The sequence below is a fragment of the Tenrec ecaudatus genome, chromosome 4, assembly GCF_050624435.1.
Source record: "Tenrec ecaudatus isolate mTenEca1 chromosome 4, mTenEca1.hap1, whole genome shotgun sequence".
Classification (NCBI taxonomy): domain Eukaryota; kingdom Metazoa; phylum Chordata; class Mammalia; order Afrosoricida; family Tenrecidae; genus Tenrec; species Tenrec ecaudatus.
Window position 1 is genome coordinate 18,837,998 of NC_134533.1, and position 22,051 is coordinate 18,860,048.

A 22,051-nucleotide genomic window follows, 5' to 3' on the forward strand; every position below is an offset into this window, starting at 1 on the left:
TTATAGATTTTAGTAATAAGACCTTTGTCTGATGTGTCATTGCTAAAGATATTTTCCCAATCTGTGGATGCTCTTATTACTCTATCGGTGAATTATTTCGATGTACACAGGTTTTTTATCTTCAGCATATCCCATTTGTCATTTTGTGCCTCCTCTGTGTTTGTGTCCTTCGCTATTTCTGATAGCCTATGTATTCCCTGTGCCAACGTTCTCAAATTGGTCCCAATTCCCTCATTGATGGTCCAAATAGTTTGGGGTTTAACTTCAAGGTCTGTGATCACCTTGAGTTTATTTTTGTGCCTGGAGTGAGATAAGGGTCTTGATTCATTTTTCTGCAGGTAAATATCCATTTTTTCCAGCACCACTTTTTAAACAGGGCATCTCCTTCCCATTTGATATTTTTGGGACCCTTATCAAAGATCAGTTGTCTGTATACTGATGATTTTATTTCTAGGTTTTCAGTTTCTTTTCCATTGGTCTGAGTATCTGTCATTGTACTGATACCATGCGGTTTTGACAACTGTGGCTATATAGCATGTGCTAATGTCAGGTAAAGCAAGCCCGCACCTTGTGCCCTTCTTCTTGAGGAGTTCTCTGCTAATTGTTCAACATGTAATCAAGATGCATTGATGATCATTGGTGATTTGAGTGCAAATGTTGCAAACCAAGGAACAGTAGTTGAAAAATATGACCTTGGTGATACAAATAACACTGGAGATTACGTGACAGATGGGCCAGACCAATGACCTTTCATCACAAGTACCTTTTCTACACAATACAAAAGGGGAGTATGCATGGGGATTTCTAAATCAAATAAACTACAGCAGGGGGAAGATATGATAGAGAAGCTCAATATCAACAGCTAAATTTAGACAAGCGGCAGAATGTACAACAGACTATTAATTGCTCATATTTGAGTTCAGTTTGAAGCTGACAAATAAAAACGGGCTCACAAGAACCAAAACACAACCTTAAGTATATCCCATCTGAGCTTTGAGAACATATCAAGAATCTATTTGACTCTTGGAACACTAATGACAGGAGACTTGAGGTGCTGCGGGATGACATCAAGGTTGTAACTCATGAAGAAAACAAAAAGTCATCAAAAGCAGGAAAGAAAGAAAAGATAAAAGTAAAGAGATTCAGAAACTTCCTCTTAATCATAGAATAACTGAAGCAAATCGAAGAAACGATGAAGTATAAGATCAGAACAGAACCTTTCAAAGCTCAAGTCGAGAAGACAACGTAACATGTTATGATGAAATGTGAAATACTTAAATTTAGAAAGCTAAATATGAGGAGCACATTCAAACATCTCTTAAACTGAAAGAACTCCAGGAAAAAATGCAAGCCTTGATTGGCAATACTGAAGGACTGTACAAGTAAATTATTGAAAGTTGCAGGAATCATCCAAGGAAAATGGACAGAATACATAGTCCACATAATATTTAAAGATATGCATAGTCGGTGACTATATTTATACGGAAAGAAAATTAGATGTAAAATTAAGCTGAATAAAACTGCAACAGTTGCAAAGTCATGCTAGAAGTAACATCATTCTTATCATAAGATAGGATTTATTTTTATTTTATGTTTCATAGAAAATGTTAGTAGACACTATGTTGTAAATACATTTTCACTTATTCATATAAGGTAGATAAGGAACTCTATTAGTGGAGTGATTGAAGCTAGCAACTGGTACCATCTAGCTACCAACTGGAAAGTCAATGGTTCCAATCCATCAGCCACTTCATAAGAGAAAGGTATAACAGACTACTTCCATCTCTGTTGCACAAAACCTCTATTTAAAAAAAATTACTATTAGCTGGGAATTAATTCATATGTCATATTATTCTGTAATTTAATCACGTCAAGCAGAATTGTACAACTGCTACCACAGTCACTTTCCTAATATACTATTTTCTCCTGGGCTACATGACATTGCCTCCATTTTGTTCCCTCTCCCAACCATTGCCACTGTACTGTGCCCCCCACCACCAGCTTATTTCACTTGCTGTCCCTATAGGTTCATCAATCCTGGCTTTCATATATTGCAATACAGAACAAAAACATAAAACACAGCTTCAAGGGGGTTATCTTGAATGACATAAAACTTCTGAGATACACCCTAATATAAACAAACAAAAATATAGAAAATGTTGAAAACCAGATCTGGTCCAGCATGCATCAGAGGGAGATCAACTGACAACATTTTAACTATTTAACATGTTGAAATGTACAAGTGTCCCTTTAAGGATTGAGGTGTGGCTGATAAAGCCATGGTATTTTGGATTGACCCGTATGCATATGAAAGTTAGAAATTGAATAAGCAAGACAGAAGAAAAAACAGATGTGCTTGAACTAAGGTGTTGTCTAAGAATATTGAAAATACCATGAACTGCCAAAAGAACAAACAGAGGTACATTGGAAGATAAACAGCCAGGAAGCTCCTTGGAGGAAAGGATGATGGGACTTGTCAATTACTTTGGACATGGTGTCAGGAAAAACTAGTCCCTCCAAAAAGACATGGAGGGACTAGTCATGCTTGGTAAACTGGAAGACAGTGAAAATGAAGAAGGACTACAGTGGCTGCAACAATGAATCGACACAGTGGCTGCAACAATGGCTCAAGCCTAAGAGTAACTGTGAGGATGTTGTAGGACCAGCAGCGTTTCATAATTTTATACATACAGTAGCTATTGATGAGAGCAACTTTGACTGCACTAACAACCACAACAGGGTATTTGCTGCTACTTCCCTTGAACTGCAACTTTAGTCTTATCACTGGGGCACGTATATAAAGTGTCCCAGATAGGCAGCATAAAAGCATTGAACAAAACATCTCTAAGATGATGTAGACTTGATCAATTAATTACAAATGTCTTCATCAGGAAATAGTACAAAGAAGAGGAGAAGCCATGAATTCTTACCAAAGAGAAAGGAAAAGTTGACAGAAAGTTTTTCTGTGTCTCGTAACAGTAAGCGAGTATCTACTGTCTGTCATTTTGATTATCACGTGGATCTTGGTAATCCTCTATGACTCTTGAGTCTGATACTTATTACTCACAGCTAAGCCCTTTCAAGTTCACCATAACCATCCATCTCTTTTTGTTGTTGTTAACAAGGAGTCCCTGAGTCTGTATAAAGAGGCTTGTAATTCACTAGTAAGTCTACATCATCTTAGAGATGTTCTGTTCAGTGCTTTTATGCACCTGCTGCCTATCTGGGACACTTTTCATTTGTTTTAAATAAGTTTTATAAGAATATTTCCAATCCAAATACTTGGGATTTTGTGGATAGTCCTGGGTTAAATTGCTTGGTTATTTTTTCTCCATAGTCTATTTTTATAAGGAGCTCTAATAGCATAGTGGGTTATAAGTGGCACTGCTAATTGAAAATTGAAAAATCAACAGTTCAAACTAACCACACTTTTATATAAGGAAGATGAAGCACTTTGCTCATAATGACTTAAATTATCCAAAACTATGAGTCAGAATCTACTCAGTGACAGTGGGTTTAAGTTTTGCTGTTGGTCAATTGCATACAAAAGTATCTGTTTTTTTTAAAGAGCATTTCAAACGGATTGAATATACTAGCAAATACATTGGGTACATAGTCCAACTTACAAAACAGGGAAGACTTTCCTGAACTCCAAATAAATACTACTCATGATATAGCCAAGTCTACATGTTTGTGTCTCTTGTCTCATGAAATGATCATTAGCGAACTTATATATCAAAAGTACATAATAAGTTATAAGTCATGGTGAAGAGTTATGTAGAAAGTTTGGTAGGTCCTCGTAATCATCAGAAAATAATACATCAAAACTGTGTATTTGCAGTTAGCAATTCAATATGTGAACAACAGGATTATATTGCTGATAGTAATTGCAAATAATATATAATTCATACATAAAACATTCATGTTAATTAACAGTCAGGCAGATCCAAATATTCTGGGAATTAAGAGTGTTAGTGGAAGGCACACTAACGTTGGGAAAACTATTTAATGATCACATGCCACTGATTTTAATCATATAAACAAAATCAAATCAAACTGTCCCCCTGTTCTGGAATTGAATCCAATTCATCGCTACCTTATATAGACTCTGAGGCTCTACAGCTTTATGGAGCAGAAACCTTTCTTTCTCCTGAGGAATAGCTGTAGTATCCTAACAGCTTACCTAGTGATGAGCTGTCCCATATGGAACCAATGATGCCAGAGGCCACCAGAAGTGTATTAAGTTAACATGAGATAAATTATTATCATCTAAATTTGATCATGTTTCATCTAGCAAACACTGGAAAGAAGCCTGTCAGTAAGTGAGTTGCAATGTAGCTCAAGACAGAATGGAAAGAGAGAGAATGACCTTAACTGATCTTGGTCAAAATATCTTTATTTGATCAACGTTTATGAAGACAAATCACACGCTTTCTGCCCTGGCTTAGAAGACTCATGGTAGGCCATTGGAGAGTCCAGTGCAATAAGAAAGCCCCTCATTTAACATGACTTAATTTCACATTCTCTCTGCCTGTCCCTGTAGCACCATTCATTTTCCACAAGTTTTTGACAGCAAAATTGGAAATATTCTAGAGAAATTGTGATGGTATGGTGGAGATAAAGTCTAGCATATATATAAACAACTATGTGGTATTATAATGAATGTATGCTCAAAACCCCACTGAACCTATATTATACCTGTGTTTTATATGGTTTCATATGGTTCCTCCGATTTTGGTATAGATCATTGTAGCTAGAACAAGATGTGATAATTATTGTATATATTTTAGTATTAAAACGAGTCTCCATTGATTCTAAATATATTTTCATATTTTACTTTGTTAACAAATGCAATGTGAAATCTAACATTAATCGTCCTGTTTCTTCTCAGAAGACATCGTTGGACTAAATGGGTCAACAGAATCTAACAGTGCCGACTGAATTCATTCTCATAGGAGTAACACAGAGACATGAATTGCATCTCCCACTTTTTGGTATTTTCCTCATCATCTACCTGATCACAGTTGTGGGCAACCTGGGCATGATCATCTTGACCAAGGTGGACTCCCGCCTACACACACCAATGTACTTTTTTATCCGACACCTGGCTGTCATTGATCTTGGTAACTCTACTGTTATTTATCCTAAGATGCTAGTCAATTTTATTTTGGATCGAAGTACTATTTCCTACTATGAATGTGCCATACAGATGGCTTTCTATGTTTTATTCATCATCACTGAACTCTATGTTCTGGCTGTCATGGGCTACGACCGTTATGTGGCCATCTGTAACCCTCTACTCTATAATGTGATCATGTCGCAGACACTGTGCCATGTACTCATAGGCATTCCATACCTCTTCTGTACCTTCCAGTCTCTTTTGCTCACCAGTAAGATTTTTACATCGACTTTCTGCGGTTCTAATGTTGTCAGTGATTTCTTCTGTGATAATGTCCCTTTAATACCCTTGCTCTGCTCAAATGCACGGCAAATTGAATTGATGATTATATCATTTGCATCATTTAATTTGATGTCCTCCCTCCTGACAGTCCTTGTGTCCTACATGATGATCTTGCTAACCATATTTCGAATGAATTCTGCTGAAGGAAGGAAAAAAGCTTTCTCTACATGTGGCTCTCACTTGACAGTGGTGGTAGTGTTCTATGGGTCTCTATTGTTCATGTATGTGCAGCCTGAATCTGCTCATCCTTTTAGCACTGACAAAATTACCTCTGTGTTTTACACATTAGTCATCCCTATGCTTAACCCGTTCATATACAGCTTAAGAAACAAAGAGGTAAAAAATGCCTTCTACAGGATCTTTAAGAACCCCTGTAAACTTTGTATTTAATATACAATATTATTCAAATAAGCTATGAAATAGGTAACTGCTGCTTAACGAGGATCATATTTCTAGTTGATATAATGCTATTTTCTGTAATATAGGATCATTATGAGTCCAACTCAACTGCATGTAATCACAGAAGAACAGAGAATGATAAAGCACATATACATCTAATTGTTTCCCTTTTACTCACTTGTATCCATATTAATCATCATATTTTCACCTTAAATTAAATATCATGTCCTGCTCAAGATTTCTTGTTTCTTGTACAGTGTAACTTCAAGTGATTCCATGGTAGCTCATTATTGTCCCCTTGAACATTTATTAGATACCGTAATTTGAAATTATGTATTAAAGTATGTCAGTGTTAGTACGGTAAATGATCTTATGAATTACATTTTCATTGCACTTTCCGAACCTAAATAACAATGCAGTCAAAGTATCTTTGTTCAAACCATAGATGATTTATTTGTGCTCTTAGTGGTTATTTTTGACAAAAAAAATCCTAGTACTCTATCATTAAGCAAATATCTAGTTTATTTTAATATGTTGTCATTGGCGGCTATTCAGTTGGTTCTGGTCCATAGTGATCCTATGCACACGGTAACAAAACTCTGCGTGGTCCCACATCATCCTCCCATTTTCTTTCCCAAGCCCATTGTTGGAGTCACTGAGTCTATCCCTCTCTTTGGGAGCTTTCCTCTTTTTTGCCACCTCTCTACTTTAGAAAGCATGATGTCCTTCTCCAGGGAATGGTCTCTCCTGACAACATGTCCCAAGTACAGGACAAACTCTTGCTCCTTGCCACAACAGAGCACTCTGGCCCTGAATCTTCAAGATTGATGGATTTGTCCTTTTACCAGTCCATGATAATTTCCATATTCTCCTCCAGCACTACAATTCAAACACATGTACTCTTCTTCTGTGTTCTTTAGGCAATGTCCAAGTTTCACATGCATACGAGGTAATGGAAAAATACCAGAGTGTGGATCAAGCACACCTTACTCCTCAAAGTAATATCCTTGCTTTTCAATACTCCAAAGAGGTCTTGTGCAGCAGATTTACCTAATGCAACACATATTTTGATTTCTCGACTGCTGTTTCCATGAGAATTGATTGTATAGAGAAGCTAGACAAAAATCCTTCAGAGCTTTAACTTTTTCTCCATTTATCACAATCTATCCTATTTGTCCAATTGTGATGAATTTGGTCTTATTTACATTGAGTTTTGTGCTGAATTATTGATTAGATCAATATTAGTTTTAAAAAGTAATAAAATGATGTATTGGAAAGGATAAATGATGCATTACAGATAATAAAGTAATAGAAAACATCATGGTGAAAAATTTCAAGAACCAGAAGAAAATATTGACACATTTTTCAATTTATATCATCAATTAACTTGGAAAGTGTTGTATTGGTAAAGAAAGAAGAACAATATGTCAATTAGACAAGTCTTTGTGATAAAATATTTACTTTTAAACACTATCCAAAATAATGAAGGCAAGTAGAAGTGGGAATCTGGCTGCCAGAGAACAACCATAGGAAGACCTTCTCAGCTCATCCAAAGAGAATCTTGTGCTCTGTGGAACTCAGAAAAATAACTGAAAAACCAAATACACCAAAATCTCTTAAACTCAGAGATCGGCAGCCCCAGCTGTTTATAACCCTCCTTCATCATTGGCCAGTGGCCTGAACTGATTTAGGACAACCCCCTCCTCTGCACTGAAAAATTATTATCTTCTTCCATTTCCATTTACCCGGCCAAACCTCTCACCTTGCTGGCATCTGGGGACCCTACATGGAGAGCAGACTTCCTGGGCAGATTGACCCAGACATCCATTGCACCCAATAATATTATTTCCATCTTTAAATTGTTTTTTTTCTTAATTCCAAGTTTTATAATTACTGAAGTAGATTTTAGAGTGAGAGTGGAGCTTTCGAGAGGCATTTTGTTTTGGCACGGTGGTTTCAGTGGAATATAAGATCGTGTTAATTTTTAAAAGTCATTGAAATGATAAGAAAAGTAAGAATCCTGGTCATATTGAGCCCAACTCATTACAACCTGGTGTGTCAGAATTAAACTGTTCTCAACAATATTTTCTGTTGATTTTATTTTTAGAAGTCTTCCGAGATGCTTCTGAATAGACTTAAGCTATCTTCCGCCCCACCCCACCCTCAGCAGTGAGCAAGTTAAGTGTTTGCAATATTCAAGGAATTCTGGAAAGAAACTTAGAAGGCATGATTGTTATGCACCTATTAATTTTATTTTCAAGGAAACTCAGAGTGTGAACAAATGTTATTAATTTAAAGGCCAATACATTAATTTCCTGCTTCTGGATTAAATACATTTCTAATGTTTTTGTCTAGGAAATAGTAAACCCTGTGTACATTTTCCCCACTGTACATTTTCCAAAAGCAGATAGAAAATGACTGAACAAAATTTCATATTTGTTACTTATTTTATTCTTTTGGGGATGACAGATCAGGCTCCAGTGCAACTTCTGCTTTTCATATTATTTTGGGTGCTTATATCAATACCTTTGTGGAGAATCTGTGTATGATATCCTTAATCTGCATCACTCCCAAACTCCATATACCCATGCATATTTTCTTCATAATCCTCACTCTCACTTTTTACTTTTATTTTTATTAAACTCCTACTGAAAATGGAATTCTCTCCAAGCTTTTTTTGTTATTACAGGGAGAAAAGCAAGGTAAGAAAAAGTTATTTTTTGGACATGCATAGAATAAATATAGAAAAAAATTATTAACAGTGTTAATAGTTTTAGTAACCTAGTTTACCATGTGGAACTCCATTTTGCTTTAAACTGCATGCAACCCCTGCTAGCAGCTAGCCTCCCCCGTCTCCTTCTTTCCCCAACCCTACTCTCCTGACAGACATTGACTCTCCTGAAGTGTCTCTGGACTATGGCTGCCCAACTGGCAAGAAATGTAAACTATCTTGTTAGACCCTGAGTTATTACCTGCAGCCCTGCTGTTCCCCAGCCCCTTCACCCTGCCTGCCTGACAAGAATGCATCTACATGAAGCTTCCTCTTCTTAAACCAACCCACTACTTGGAACTATTAAAATCCTGGAATTTCTATGTCCCGTATGGAGAGTGGTTCAGGGTCATAGCACACTCCTAATCCATGAGTTTATAAAGGTTTTAATTATTAATGAAAAAGTGTGGCTGATCTTGCCCAGTACAATAATCCTCTCTTGAGAGGATAATTGGGGGTAGGCAGAGGAGGGATATTTTTCATCCTTTCTACTTTAATTTTGAGCAATGAAAAATGTTCACTATTAAAAACTTACCATTTAGAATTTCGTTCATAGTACAGTGTATCTCAGAGGCATTAGGTCAATAGAGGTCACCCTCTTGAAGTTGTGTTATATACTTTCCAGTTATCAGTATATGAAACCCAGGATTGATGAGCCTATAGAGACAGCAAATGGAGAAACATGTAGGGGGTGGGGTGGGTAAGCAAAAGTGGGGAGTATAAAAGGGAGACAATATCAGAAGTCCATGTAGAAAAAGAATGATCGGATACTGATTGTGGTGGCACTTGCACAAGTCTACTTTAGTGATTGAAAAAGGATATATTATATGTATTAAATCCCAACTTAAAACAAAGAAGAGGCTGAAAATCCATTCCCTCTAGGAAGAAAAAAAGAAAGAAAAAAAACCAGAGAATCGAACTCAAAAATTTCAGTTTTAGAGAAACCAGACACTGGAGAAAATCAACATTGAAGAAATCCAGGATCGCTGAATCTCTGCAGAGAGACAGTAAAACTGAGTGAGCTGAAATGTCCTCACAGAGAATGAACAACTGAAGTCCAGGGCTTTCCGTAGGCAAGGAAGAGAGGACAGATCACTGGGAGCGGGGGGGGGGGGGGTGCACAACAGTGAGTCACACGCCCTGAGAGTCTGTTACAGTGGTGACTGGTCCACCCCTGTGCCCAGGGCTCCTGAGTGCATGGAGGGGTCAAGGTCCATTGGGCATGGAGCAGTTTTCTCTCTTTCCTTTTCACTAACTAGTACAGGGATCATGGGTGGGTTTTATACACTCCCCCTTGCAGCTGGGCCATCTCCAACAGCTTTTGGCTGCCAGACTAGGTGGGGATCTTTCCTGTTTGGTTTTCTTTTTCCTGTTTTCACTACCCTCCTGCAGCCACATATCTAGACAAAAATGAACTTCCCATAAGTAGTGTAAAAGGGGCAGGGCTAATACCCTACTGCTCTCAGCCACTAAGAGGAGCACCAAAGCCTGTCCAAAGGCTCCCAGAATCAAGCTTGACCATTTCAAACAGCAGGGCAGTGCTGGGCCTTTATAAAAACACAAGACAAGCACTAGAGGAAATCTACAGTGATAGTGCCCACACATTCTTGTGCCCTCAGGCTGTAACAGCTGCTGAAAAGACCCACCCAGCGCCAAAGAAATTGGCAGTGCTCTGAGTTTACTAGGAATAGCTTAGGAATCATTAATTCCTTCTAGTTCTTTCAATCCTTCTTGGTTTTACCTGCTGACTCTGGCCTAAAATCACTTTTTTTGTTCGTTTTGTGTGTGTATGTGTGTATATATGTTTGTTGGTTTGCCCCCACATGATATAACTACCCTTGTACCTGAAAAACCAACACCTGGTGAGCAAAGACTTATAACAGATACTTACAGTTCATACAAAGAAACAATGTAGCATAGATGGTGTGTTAGAGTAGATTAGAGAAACAAATTCATACACACTCATATATGTATTAGAAAGTGCTTTACATACAAGAGCAATTAAGATCAAGTCCATAAGCCTGATATTATTCCATTTGTATGATATCAATATGTAAATTCACCTTCAGACTCACACAAAACATGCAGTGATGCTGAATGCAGGATGATCACAGATCAGTGGGTAGAAAGTCTTGTGGATCCAGTGGTGGTAGGAGTATCTCAGCATGTACACGGGTCTCCACATGGCTACTCCAGCTCTCAGAGCTCTCATGCATCAGGGTAGCTCCATCAGGCTCATTTTGAGTAATTTCTCAAAGGGTATGAGCAAATGTCCCACCTCCTGTGAGCTATTTATCTTCATACTACCTCCAAATGAGGTTATCAAGTGGCAATGTGATTGGCAGACTAACCTCCACCAATTCACTCTTAAGTCTCAAATTGACAACACATTATGTAACAGATCACCCTTTGTTAATTTGATACTTTCTTTTCTTTCAATTTGACATTTTCATACCACTCTTTACCCATATATAATTTTCAAACAAGCAATAAAAGGTCATATATATACCTAACAGGATAAACAACTAAAATTCACACAATTCAATATAGGCCAAAGTCACATTTAAACATAACATTCTATAAGTGAACAAAACAGAAATATCCTATGTCTATCAATTTCAGTTAAGTAACACTTGAACCTTGATCCTATTAATATATTCTTCTGAATATATTCCAATACTTATGAGAGTTTGTAAGCCCACAATTTCATGCCTTTATCTCCTCAATTTTGGGAATTCAATTTCTATTCTGTCCACTTAAATCAACCCAGTGCTCTGAGCAGACAATCATATTCTTAGATACAAAGAGGCTTTACTCCAGTTGGAACCTTGTGAGTCTGCATCCATAAACAAAGTCAAAACAGGACAAGCCATCCACAAAGTCTGCAGCAATATGCACCAGTTCACAGGCTATCTTCACTGTATCTGGTTTGGTTCTGGTCAAATCAGTGTGGGCTGCTTCACTTAGCCCCACCAGGGTGCCCATTGGTCACCATGTCTTTAGACCATGGACCCATCACAAATTCTCAACAATTTTAGCACCCTGGGCTAGGTTATGAAATTTAGACCAGTCAACATAATCTCATCCTCTCTTCTAGTTCCTATAAACCAGGTCCAAAGCTGTCAGAGAATAGACTCAACCTCTCTCTATTGCTGCTTTTCTCCCACTAAACAAGTGGATCCAGGTGGTTACCTTGTAAGCATTTCAGGGTGCCACAGACGCCCTTAATGTCCAGTCCTGGGAGATGAGATTGCCTCATGGTTCCAGACTTTTTCCAGCCTCAAACACAAACAATTAGTTCAAAATTCGAAACCCCAAAGAGTTCCTTTTTTTCCTTCTTCAAGCTGTCAACATCCCCCTAGGCAAGTCTCTTTGAATGCAAATGTCTTGAATACTCCAAAGCACTGGATGGGGCATATATTTGCAGACCCTTCTTTGCAGGCCAGTTCTAACTCATTTAAGGATTCAAATTTTAATAGCTGATGGCAAGACTTAAAAATTATTTTCTTAATTCCCCCAAATCATTTCTATCACTCATTATATCAACAGTTAATAAGCAAAAGTACTAAGTATGAACAAAGGTGAATCAGATACTAATGTTAATTCTTAAAAGTGTCAAGTTAAATCCTTTATTTAGCTTATCTTAGTCCTTATGTAAACTATTCTACTGACACAAAATATGGGATTATGCCTCTTCCAGCATCAAGCCAGAGCCAGGCTTTCTGTCAGTCGTCTTGACCTTCTGTGGAACATTTTATTGAACAACTCTGAGAAATTCAAAAGGCGATTTTGTCCCCTGAGCTCAAAATACACAATAATCACTTTCATTTTTTCCATTTCACACAGGAATAACCAAAGACTACAGCCAAACAAAATAATCAAAACTTTAATATCCCATATTCTTTCCAAAAAGCTACAAAGTAAACTGCATGGGTATATCTGACTTCGGGCTAGCCAAAGAAGAAACACTACCATGAGACAGATGTCAAATAAACATCCGCTCTTCATCTTTAAGATTTGTTTCTCTTGTGACCCACTCCCAAAGTACTGCAATGTGTTAGTTTGGATAGACTAGAGCAACAAATTCATAAACACTCAAATGTGTATAGGAAAGTGCTTTGTATAGAAGGGCAAATTGAATGTTGAGAAAACATTCTACCCCAATTATGATCAAGTCCATAAATCCAATATTAGCCAATATGTCTGATACCAATGTATTCATTCTTCTTTAGACTCATGTGGCACAAGCAATGATGCTGAATGTTGGTTGATCAAAGGCCAGGGGATGGAAAGTGTTGTGGATCCAGTGGCAGTAGGAGCATCTTAGTGCTGGCAAGGGACCCTAAGTGGCTTCTCCAGTTCCCACAGTTCTGCCTGCATCAGTGAGTAATTTCTCACAGGGAGTAATTTCTCACAGGGAGTAATTGTGAGTAATTTCCCAGGTTCATTGTGAGTAATTTCTCACAGGGAGTGAGCAAGTGTCCTGCCTCCAGTGAGCTATTTCACTGCCTAGCTCCTCCAAGTCAGGTCATCAAGCTGCAACCTGATTGCCAAGCTAAACTCCACACCTTCACTCTTAAATCTCATATTAACAATAGATTATGTAACTATAATTGGTGGCATTAAAAATAACCAAAATACCTTCTAAAGGAAGATAAATTATTAGAACCATGTTATTCAAAAGTTATAGAATAAAAATGACTCCACATAATAAATTGCACACATATAAGACCAATGCTAAATATTTCACACAATGGAGAGAAACAGAAAGCATTCCCTCTTTAAGCAAGTACCAAGTAATGATGGCATTTATCAGCAACCAGAGCTGACTCTCATTTGTAGATGTCTTCTACACATTTGTAATTTCATCCCAAATGCTGATTAAATTTCCTGGTGGTAAAAAGAACCATTTCTTTTTGTGCTTTCATTCTGTTGCATTTGTAATTGGGGTGTCTGTTACCATAGATAATTTCTTGTTGGCAGTGATGGCACATGACTCATATGTGACCATGCAAAGCTATTGCTTTACACTGTAGCTGTGTATAAGAGAAAGTGTGTAATGCTAGTCCCTGTGTCATGGTTATGTGCAACAACTTATTCAGTAATACGCACAATATGTTTTGGTAGGCTACTCTACACAGTAGAATCCAGAATATACAAAAGATCAAGAAACTCCTGAACACATTTTATGAAGGGAACATAACATTGATCTCCAAAATAGGCAGAGACAACACAAACAAAGCTATGGACCAATATCTTTATGAACACTGACACAAAATTCATAAAACTATCCTGTCAATAGAAACCAACAAAATATCAAAAAAATTAAAAACCATGATCAAGTAGGATTGATAGAAGGTATGCAAGATGGTTTAACAGTAGAAAAACAATCAATTTAATTTGTCATATCAACAAAAAAGAAGAATCAATTGATGCAGAAAAGTCATGTGACAATATCCAACACTCATTCCTGATAAAAACACCCAACAAAACAGAAATAGAAGGAAAACATTTCCACACACTGAAGACCATCAGGGAAAAACCATGGACAACATCTCATTCAAAGTGGTAAATCTGAAATAATTTCCTTTGTGACCAGAGCCTTACACCAATTCCAATTATCACCACTTTTCTTCAGTGTTGTGCTGGAAGATTTCATGAGAACCATTAGGCAACAACAAAGTCCAAGAAAACAAGATTTGCAAGGAAGATGGGAAACTCTCACTGCGTGCCAATGATATGATTTTATTTGTAGAAAATTTTAAAGACCCAACCAAAAATAACTGGGAACAATTGAAAGATGGGCCTTGTGGCAGGACACAAGGTAAACAGCCAAAAATTAATCATATGCCTAAAAAAGTGAGCTCTGAAAAATAAATCAAGAAAATAAAATTATTTACAATAGCCACACAAAAGCTGAAGCACTTAGGAATAAACCTAACCAGAGAAACAGAAGACATGTACAAAATAAAAGGTAGCAGGCTGTTTAAAGGGAAAAAAAAGAAGAAAATTCCATAATTGTATGTGTAGTTACATAATCAGTTGTCAATTTGAGAATCAAGAGTGTGGGCATTGAGTGTAGCCTGTCAATTGGTTGGCAGTTTGATGACCTCATTTGGAGTTGCTAAGGAGATAAATAGCTCACTGGAGGTGGGACACATGCTCACTCCGTTGGACACGCTCTACTGATAAGGCTTACTCTCTGTGAGACATTCTTGTGGACAAGACACATAGAGCAATGCTAGAGCCCAGGAGCTGAAGGAGCCATATGGAGACCCCTGCCAGCACTGAGATGCTTACCCTGCCACTGGATCCACAAGAGTTTACACCCATTCGCCTGTGATTTTCCTGCATTCAGTGCCATTGCATACATTGTGTGAGACTGAAGAGTAATGTATCGATTTGTACGGGGCATATGGGCTAATATTGGAATTATGGACTTGATTTTAACTGGGCATGGATGCTTTGTCAGTAGGCAATTGCTCTTATATAGAAAGTTCTTTCTCATACACATATGAGTGTCTTTGAACTTGTTTCTCCAGTCTACCAGCCTCACACATTATGGTACCTTGGGAGTGGGGTACTAGAGAAACAAATTATAAAGATGAAGAGTGAATGTTTGTTCAACCCCTGCCTCATGGTAGTGTTTCTTCTTTGGCTAGCCAGTTGTCAGATATGTCCATGCAGTTTACTGAGTTGTTTTCTGGAAAGAACATGGGAAGTTAAAATTTTGATTCTTTTCATTGGTTATAGTCTTTGGTTATTCATGTCTAAAATAGTGAAACTGATTGTGATAAATTCTAATCCCTAGTCCGGGTGACAAAATCACCTCTTGAATTTCTCAGAACAAGTCAATGAAAATGGTTGAGAGAAGGTTAAAAGGCTGATAGAAAGCCTGGCTCTGGCTTGAGGCTTCCAGGGGCCTAATACCATATTTTGTACCAATAGAATTATTATCTGATTCTATTTTATTTATGAAGATTTCTTCTCCTTATTATTCTTGAAATAGTTATTGATAGAACTGATTATTTGGAAGTATGATTATAGAGAGCTTGTAAATCCACTTACACTGACACATTATAATTTGATCTTTAAATGGGCTGAGGACCAGTCTGCAAACAAGGCTCTGAAAGGATAAGCCTTCCAGGTGCTTTGGAGTACTCAGGAAATTTGCATTCCAAATGACCACCATAGGGGATTGTTGACAGATTAGAGAAAAAAGGAACTCCTTGGATTTTTGAAATTGAACTTGTGGTTTTTATCAGAAGCTGGAATAAATCTGGAGCCATGAAGAAGCCTCTCTAGGACTGAACATTAAAGGGAGCCTGTGGCAGACTAAAATATTTACTAAGTGATCCCCTGGATCCACCTATTGAGTGGAAATGGGACAAAAGAAGCAATAGAGAGACAGGTTGAGTCTGGCCACTGACACCCATGGACCTGGTTTACAAGGAATTAGAGGGGAAAAGGAGAGCAAGTTGCCTGCTCTGACGTTTATGAACTAGCCAAGAGGGCTAGAGTGGTTGAGCATTTGTGATGGGTCCATGGTCTAAAGGTAAGATGATGGGCACCCTGGTGAGGCTAAGTGAGGCCGCCCACATTCAGTTGACCTGAAACCGACCAGATGCAGAGAAGGTATTTGAGCATGTGAACGAGTGCATATTGCTGGAGTTTTTATGGATGGCCTGTCCCGATTTGAATTCATAAGTCTGCTTATGAATGCGGACTTCACAAGGTTGGAATGAAGATTCTTCAAGTCAAAGAAAATGATTCTTTTCAGAGGACTGTGTTGATCTAAGTGGGCAATATGGAAATCAAATACCAAAATGGGGAGGATAAAGGCATAAACTGGTTGTGTTACAAACTTTCATAGGTGCTGGAAAATATTCAAAGGATTATAGGATTAAGGTGTAGGTGTTACTTAGCTGCAATTGTTAGGTACAGGATATTTTTGTCTTGTTCACTTATAGAATAGTATGCATAAAAGAGAGTGGCACATATTGAAGTGTAAGTATTTTAATTTTATCCTGTTAGGTACAGATATGATTTTATTATTGTTTGTTTGAAAATGATATATGAGTAAAAAGTTGTGTGAAAGTGTTAAATTAAAATGAGGTTGTCTGTTGTGCGTTCATAGTTTGTTGTTAGTTTGTGATTAAAGAAAAGAGGACAGAGTCTAACCTGTCAATCAGGTTGCAGCTTGATGACCTCATTTGTGAGCGTCAAGGAGATAAATACCTCACTGGTGGTCGGACACACACTCGCTCCCTTGGAGACTCTCTACTGACAAGGCTCACTCCCTGTGACACATTCTTGTGGACAAGACACATGGAGCTATGCTAGAGTTCGGGACTGAAGGAGACATGGGGAGACCCCTGCCAGCGCTGAGATGCTCCTACTGCCACTTGATCCACAAGATTTTCCATCCACTAGTCTATGATCATCCTATATTCAGCATCATTGCATGTATTGTGTAAGTCTGAGAGGAATTTGTAGATTTGTATTGGTCATACAGGCTAAAATCAGGCTTATGGAGTTTATCTTGTCTGGGCAGAGATATTTTCTCAATAGTCAATTGTTCTTATATATAAAGCTCTTTCTTATACACATATGAGTGTCGGTGCATGTTTCTCTAAGCTCCATGAACTTATACAATATAAGACTATTCCATGTTGATGGCTAAGAAAGACTGTGAAACATCAGTGCTGCAAGGAATCTACATATACAACACAAATCTAATCTGTATCTCAACCCCATTCTTTAAAAAATGGAAACATGTATTGCAATCCCCAACGCAACAGATCTAAAATGATTTTCCTGCTTCTCTAGGTTGTTTGTGCCTTAGTTTTCACAGTGTACACAAATAAAAATTTTCACCATGAATTTATTTGTCTTGTGACATATTGTTCTACAGAAGTTATCAATTATATATATTTATCAATGGTATATTGTTCTACAGAATTAATCTACCCTCTCCAAATTCATTGACAATGTGAATTGGAAAATGCATCAATATTTTCTTCTGTTTCTTGAAATAGTTTTTTTAACTCTGATGCTTCCAGTCAGCTATCACCTATTAAATCTTAAATTTTCTTATGTATCTTTCTTTATTAAGCTTTATTTATAAACTAGTATCCTTTTTTCAAGTACAATCTTTTTTGTACTGAAACATTGTGAATTAAGATCTGATTAATAGAATAACCACAAAGGACTCTAGATAGCTAAGGAGGGTACTAGACATATAAAGAAGAAATAAATGAAATTAATGCTGCTATATTAAAATGGCAGTCTAGACAGTTGCTTGAGTACAGAATGGATTGCTAGGAGTATTTATCACATTGAAATTGTGTACTAAGAGGACAAATAAATCACACATTATAGGGAAAAACAGATACTTGACTGCACTGCTGATTTGGGTTTAAAAAGTATTATCATAATAAATTCAGAAGATCCACTCTATTATTAAACACTGGCAAAAATTAACAAATAATTTATATATGTGGTGTCCAATAAATCTTCAAGTGAACAAGTATAAGCTCCCATGGATTTACTTCAGGAAACACTGAACTAGAAATAAGGAAACTTGGGAAGAACATGATATTTTATATAAGATGAAAATATAACGATTAATATGAATTTCCACGAGTAGAATGGAAACAATCCAATAGGCATGTGCTTTATCATTCTCTTCCCTGTAATTTTGTTGGTAAATGTTGTTGAGTTGGACTCATAAGAATCCGATAATGAAGCAACTGTAATCATATGTCCTAGAAATATCATTATTAAGTAACATATGCCTATTTCATAGCTTACAAATATTTGAGTACATCATAGAGTAGAAATGATTATCACAGAAGAATGGATATAAGGCCAATGCATTATGACTTTTTTAAGCAGGGACACAAATAACTGTTCATCTCCAATATTGCTTTTACTAATGTTTTAGGCTGAAAATACACTAAAATTAAGATACTCAAGGTTTATTTAGAAAACATTTAGCGATATACATACCTAATATACTGATGCAGGGCAAAAGTGTTCCTGTGGGTAAATTCTAAGCTTCTTCAGCATTGCATAGTGAATCATTGGATGAAATACAAAGAAATTTTGGAATAACACAACATTTGACTTGAGATATAAAATATTATAGTTCAATTCAATTTGGATGGACATAAGGGAAACAATCCATTTGCCTGGGCTTTACAATTAGCATTTACTGTAGAACCAAAGAGAATGTAATTATATTGACTGGAATTATTATCAAGTGGTATTTTTCTTTTTCAAATCTTATTGAAGCAGCTTTTTATTTTGAATATCAAATACAAAGTTTGCATTGATTTTTAAAGAGCCTGTTGAAAGCACTTTTCACTTCTTTGTTTCTTAAACTGTAAATGAAGGGATTGAGCATGGGAATGATTAATGTGTAAAACACAGAGACCATTTTGTCAGTTTCAAATGAATGTGCAGATTTAGGCTGCAGATACATAAAGAGTAGAGTCCCATAGAACACAGTCACCACTGTCAGATGAGAGCCACATGTGGAGAAAGCCTTTTTCCTGCCCTCAGCAGAATTCATTCGAATTATGGACATCAGAATAAACATGTAGGAACCAAGGAGTACCAGGAGTGAGGAAATTAAATTAATTGCTGAAAATACTATGATCAACAATTCTATTTCTCGTTCATTTGAACAGAGCAAAGGTAGCATGGGAGCATTGTCACAATAGAAATGACTGATGACATTAGAGCCACAGAAAGTCGAGGTAAAAATCTTACTGGTGATCATCAGAGATTGAAAGGTACTGTAGAGATAGGGGATTCCCACAAGTGCATGGCACACACTTGGGGACATGATGACATTGTAGAGCAGAGGTTTGCAGATGGCTACGTAGCGGTCATAGGCCATGGCCGACAGGACGAACAATTCACTGATAATAAATAGAATGTAAAAAGCCATTTGTGTGACACATTCATAATAGGATATGGAATTTTTATGATCAAGAAGATTTACTAGCATCTTGGGATAAATGACAGTAGAATTACCAAGATCAATGAAGGCCAGGTGTCTGATGAAAAAATACATGGGTGTGTTTAGGCGGGAGTCTACCTTGGTCAGGAAAATCAGGCCTATGTTTCCAAACACAGCAATCAAGTAGACAATAAGGAAGACTCCAAAAAGGGCAAAATGCAGCTCAGAGCTCCGTGTGACTCCAATGAGAATGAACTCCATCAGTACTGTTCGATTCCTGTGGCCCATTTAGCCCAGCAAACTTTTGGGGGGAAGAACAGAGGAATTGGTGTTAGTGTTCAAGTCTATTAGTTAAACAAACTAAACTAATTGTAGACAGAAGAGACTTTTTCTTTATACTTCGGGGTGGAAAATAATCCCCGAATCTGATTTTATTTAGCATGAGGTGTATAAGAACCTCCTTTCTAAAATTGTGGAATCCTCCCTGGTGCATAGTAGGTGGTGAGTAGGGTTGCTTACCCCACGGCAGCAGTCTGAAACCACCTTTCACTCTGCAGTGAAAGACAACGCTTTCCTATCCCATGAAGAGTTACAGTCTTGTAAACCCACGCAGGCAGTTCTACTTTGTCCATAGGGTAATAAGAGATTGGAACTGATTCGATAATTATGTTTGTTTGTTTCTTTGTTCATAATGAAATATAGTAGTCATTATTATGGCCTAGATTATACTTCTAATTTGAGCAATACATATTTGTAAGAAAACCATATTGCTAATTTATAGATAATACCTCATACATGTAATATTATCTCCACACTGTGATACTTAGTTTCTCTTGCTTATTTCTGTTCATATTCTTGAAGTGGTAGACAGACATAATGTGAAACTAGTGAAGCTTATATTTGGCTTTCTCATCTGCACGAAACCTTACTGCAACCACATAATGATAAACCCATTTTCATGGAGTCCATGCCAACGATAATAACCCTGTAATATGGAGCAGAATTGTCTCTTTTGGTTTCCAGGATTCCCAATCTTTGGGAACAGGCTCCCACATCTTTATCTACTGTGGGAAGAAATCACCAACCCTTTGATTAACACTCAGCATCACCAAGATGCCTCATACAGGTGTTTATCTGATAAACAACTTAACTCACTGCCATCAAGTCAATCCTGACTCATGGCAACCCTGTAGGACAGGGTAGAACTGCTCCTGTGAGTTTCTGAGACAGTAATTCCATACAGGATTAGAATGCACTCTGCTTTCCCCCCAGTGCACCAGGTGCACCTGGACCACAGCCCAGCATATGAGCACGGTGCAACCAGGGCTCCTCATTTATCTGATAAAATCAGGGAAAGTAACACATGTCATCCTTGATCAACTCAGATTACTCAGTCTATTCCCTTCTGTTTCATTTCTATCGCACCTACCTAATGCCACGTGGTATGAGAGAGTTTGCAAACATTTCTGATCTCAAGTAAGGGGCAATTGACCTTCAATACTTTTTTTTAATATTTAGTAGTTACATTTATAGGATTCAAAACCTGTGACAGATATCATAAAATAATTTTTCTGTTCTGGAAATCTTTTACCAACTGTGTCTTCATATGCATTTTATATTTAATATTTAATTGTTTTATTTATAATTTTGTGCTATTCATGCGTTTTATCAATGTGTTTAAAATTTGTTACTGTGAATATAACAATTACATATTTTAAATTCAAATTTATGTCCAGTCTATATTTATAATTTTATTTACTTTTACTCTTGTTGCTAGGTACCACTGAGTCAATTTTACATCCAGAGTCCCTTCTCCCATTTGACAGAGTACAAGTGCCTTGTTTCCTTAGATAGTGTCAGTTTTTTGAAGCAGAGTCATGTATGTGGCAGACTGCTAAGTCTTTTCAAAGAGCTGCTTGGTGAATTCAAACTGCTAAACAGGATTCTTGTTTTTAATCTTTTTATAAAAGAAAGTATCATCAAGAACCACAGTAATTGAATTAATCCTCACTAATACATAGATTAAAATAATTATTCAGAGATTTTGAATATTCTATTTTTTGTTTTATAAATTTCCTTCATACAACATTGATAATTGGGTATTTATGGCATTTAAAACATGTGTCCATTTATTGCATTACTTACCTCAATATTTTCCCTATAACTGCACAATGGAAAAATTAAAGAGAATAACACACTGATTTTCTAGAATTTCAATTGTAAGTTCTTCCCCTTGTCATTGCTTATAGTTCTATGTAGAAACCCAGTAAGTCAAAGTGGAAATACCTTAAAGTAACTTGTGAAAGTCCCAGTAGTCTAATTCACTTGGATGCCTTTGAACCTCCTCTCACATTCAGCGGATCTCTGCTTCTATAGGGATCAGAGTCAGGAAAACCCACTGGGCAGTTGTACTATACCCTATGAATCAGAATTGAGTCTACAGCAACGGTTT

General features: G+C 37.1%; 2 protein-coding genes across 2 annotated transcripts; one reads left to right on the forward strand and one right to left on the reverse strand.

Moving 5' to 3' along the window:
* Window positions 1-4,906: 4,906 nt before the first annotated feature.
* On the forward strand, window positions 4,907-5,851 carry LOC142446404 (olfactory receptor 8K5-like). The gene has a single exon (XM_075548153.1). It carries the CDS (start codon window positions 4,910-4,912, stop codon window positions 5,849-5,851), a length of 942 nt encoding a protein of 313 aa, XP_075404268.1. The 5' UTR covers window positions 4,907-4,909.
* Window positions 5,852-18,945: 13,094 nt separating this feature from the next.
* Window positions 18,946-19,887, reverse strand: LOC142446405 (olfactory receptor 8K5-like). The gene has a single exon (XM_075548155.1). The coding sequence runs from the start codon at window positions 19,885-19,887 to the stop codon at window positions 18,946-18,948; it is 942 nt and encodes a 313-aa protein (XP_075404270.1).
* Window positions 19,888-22,051: the final 2,164 nt, after the last annotated feature.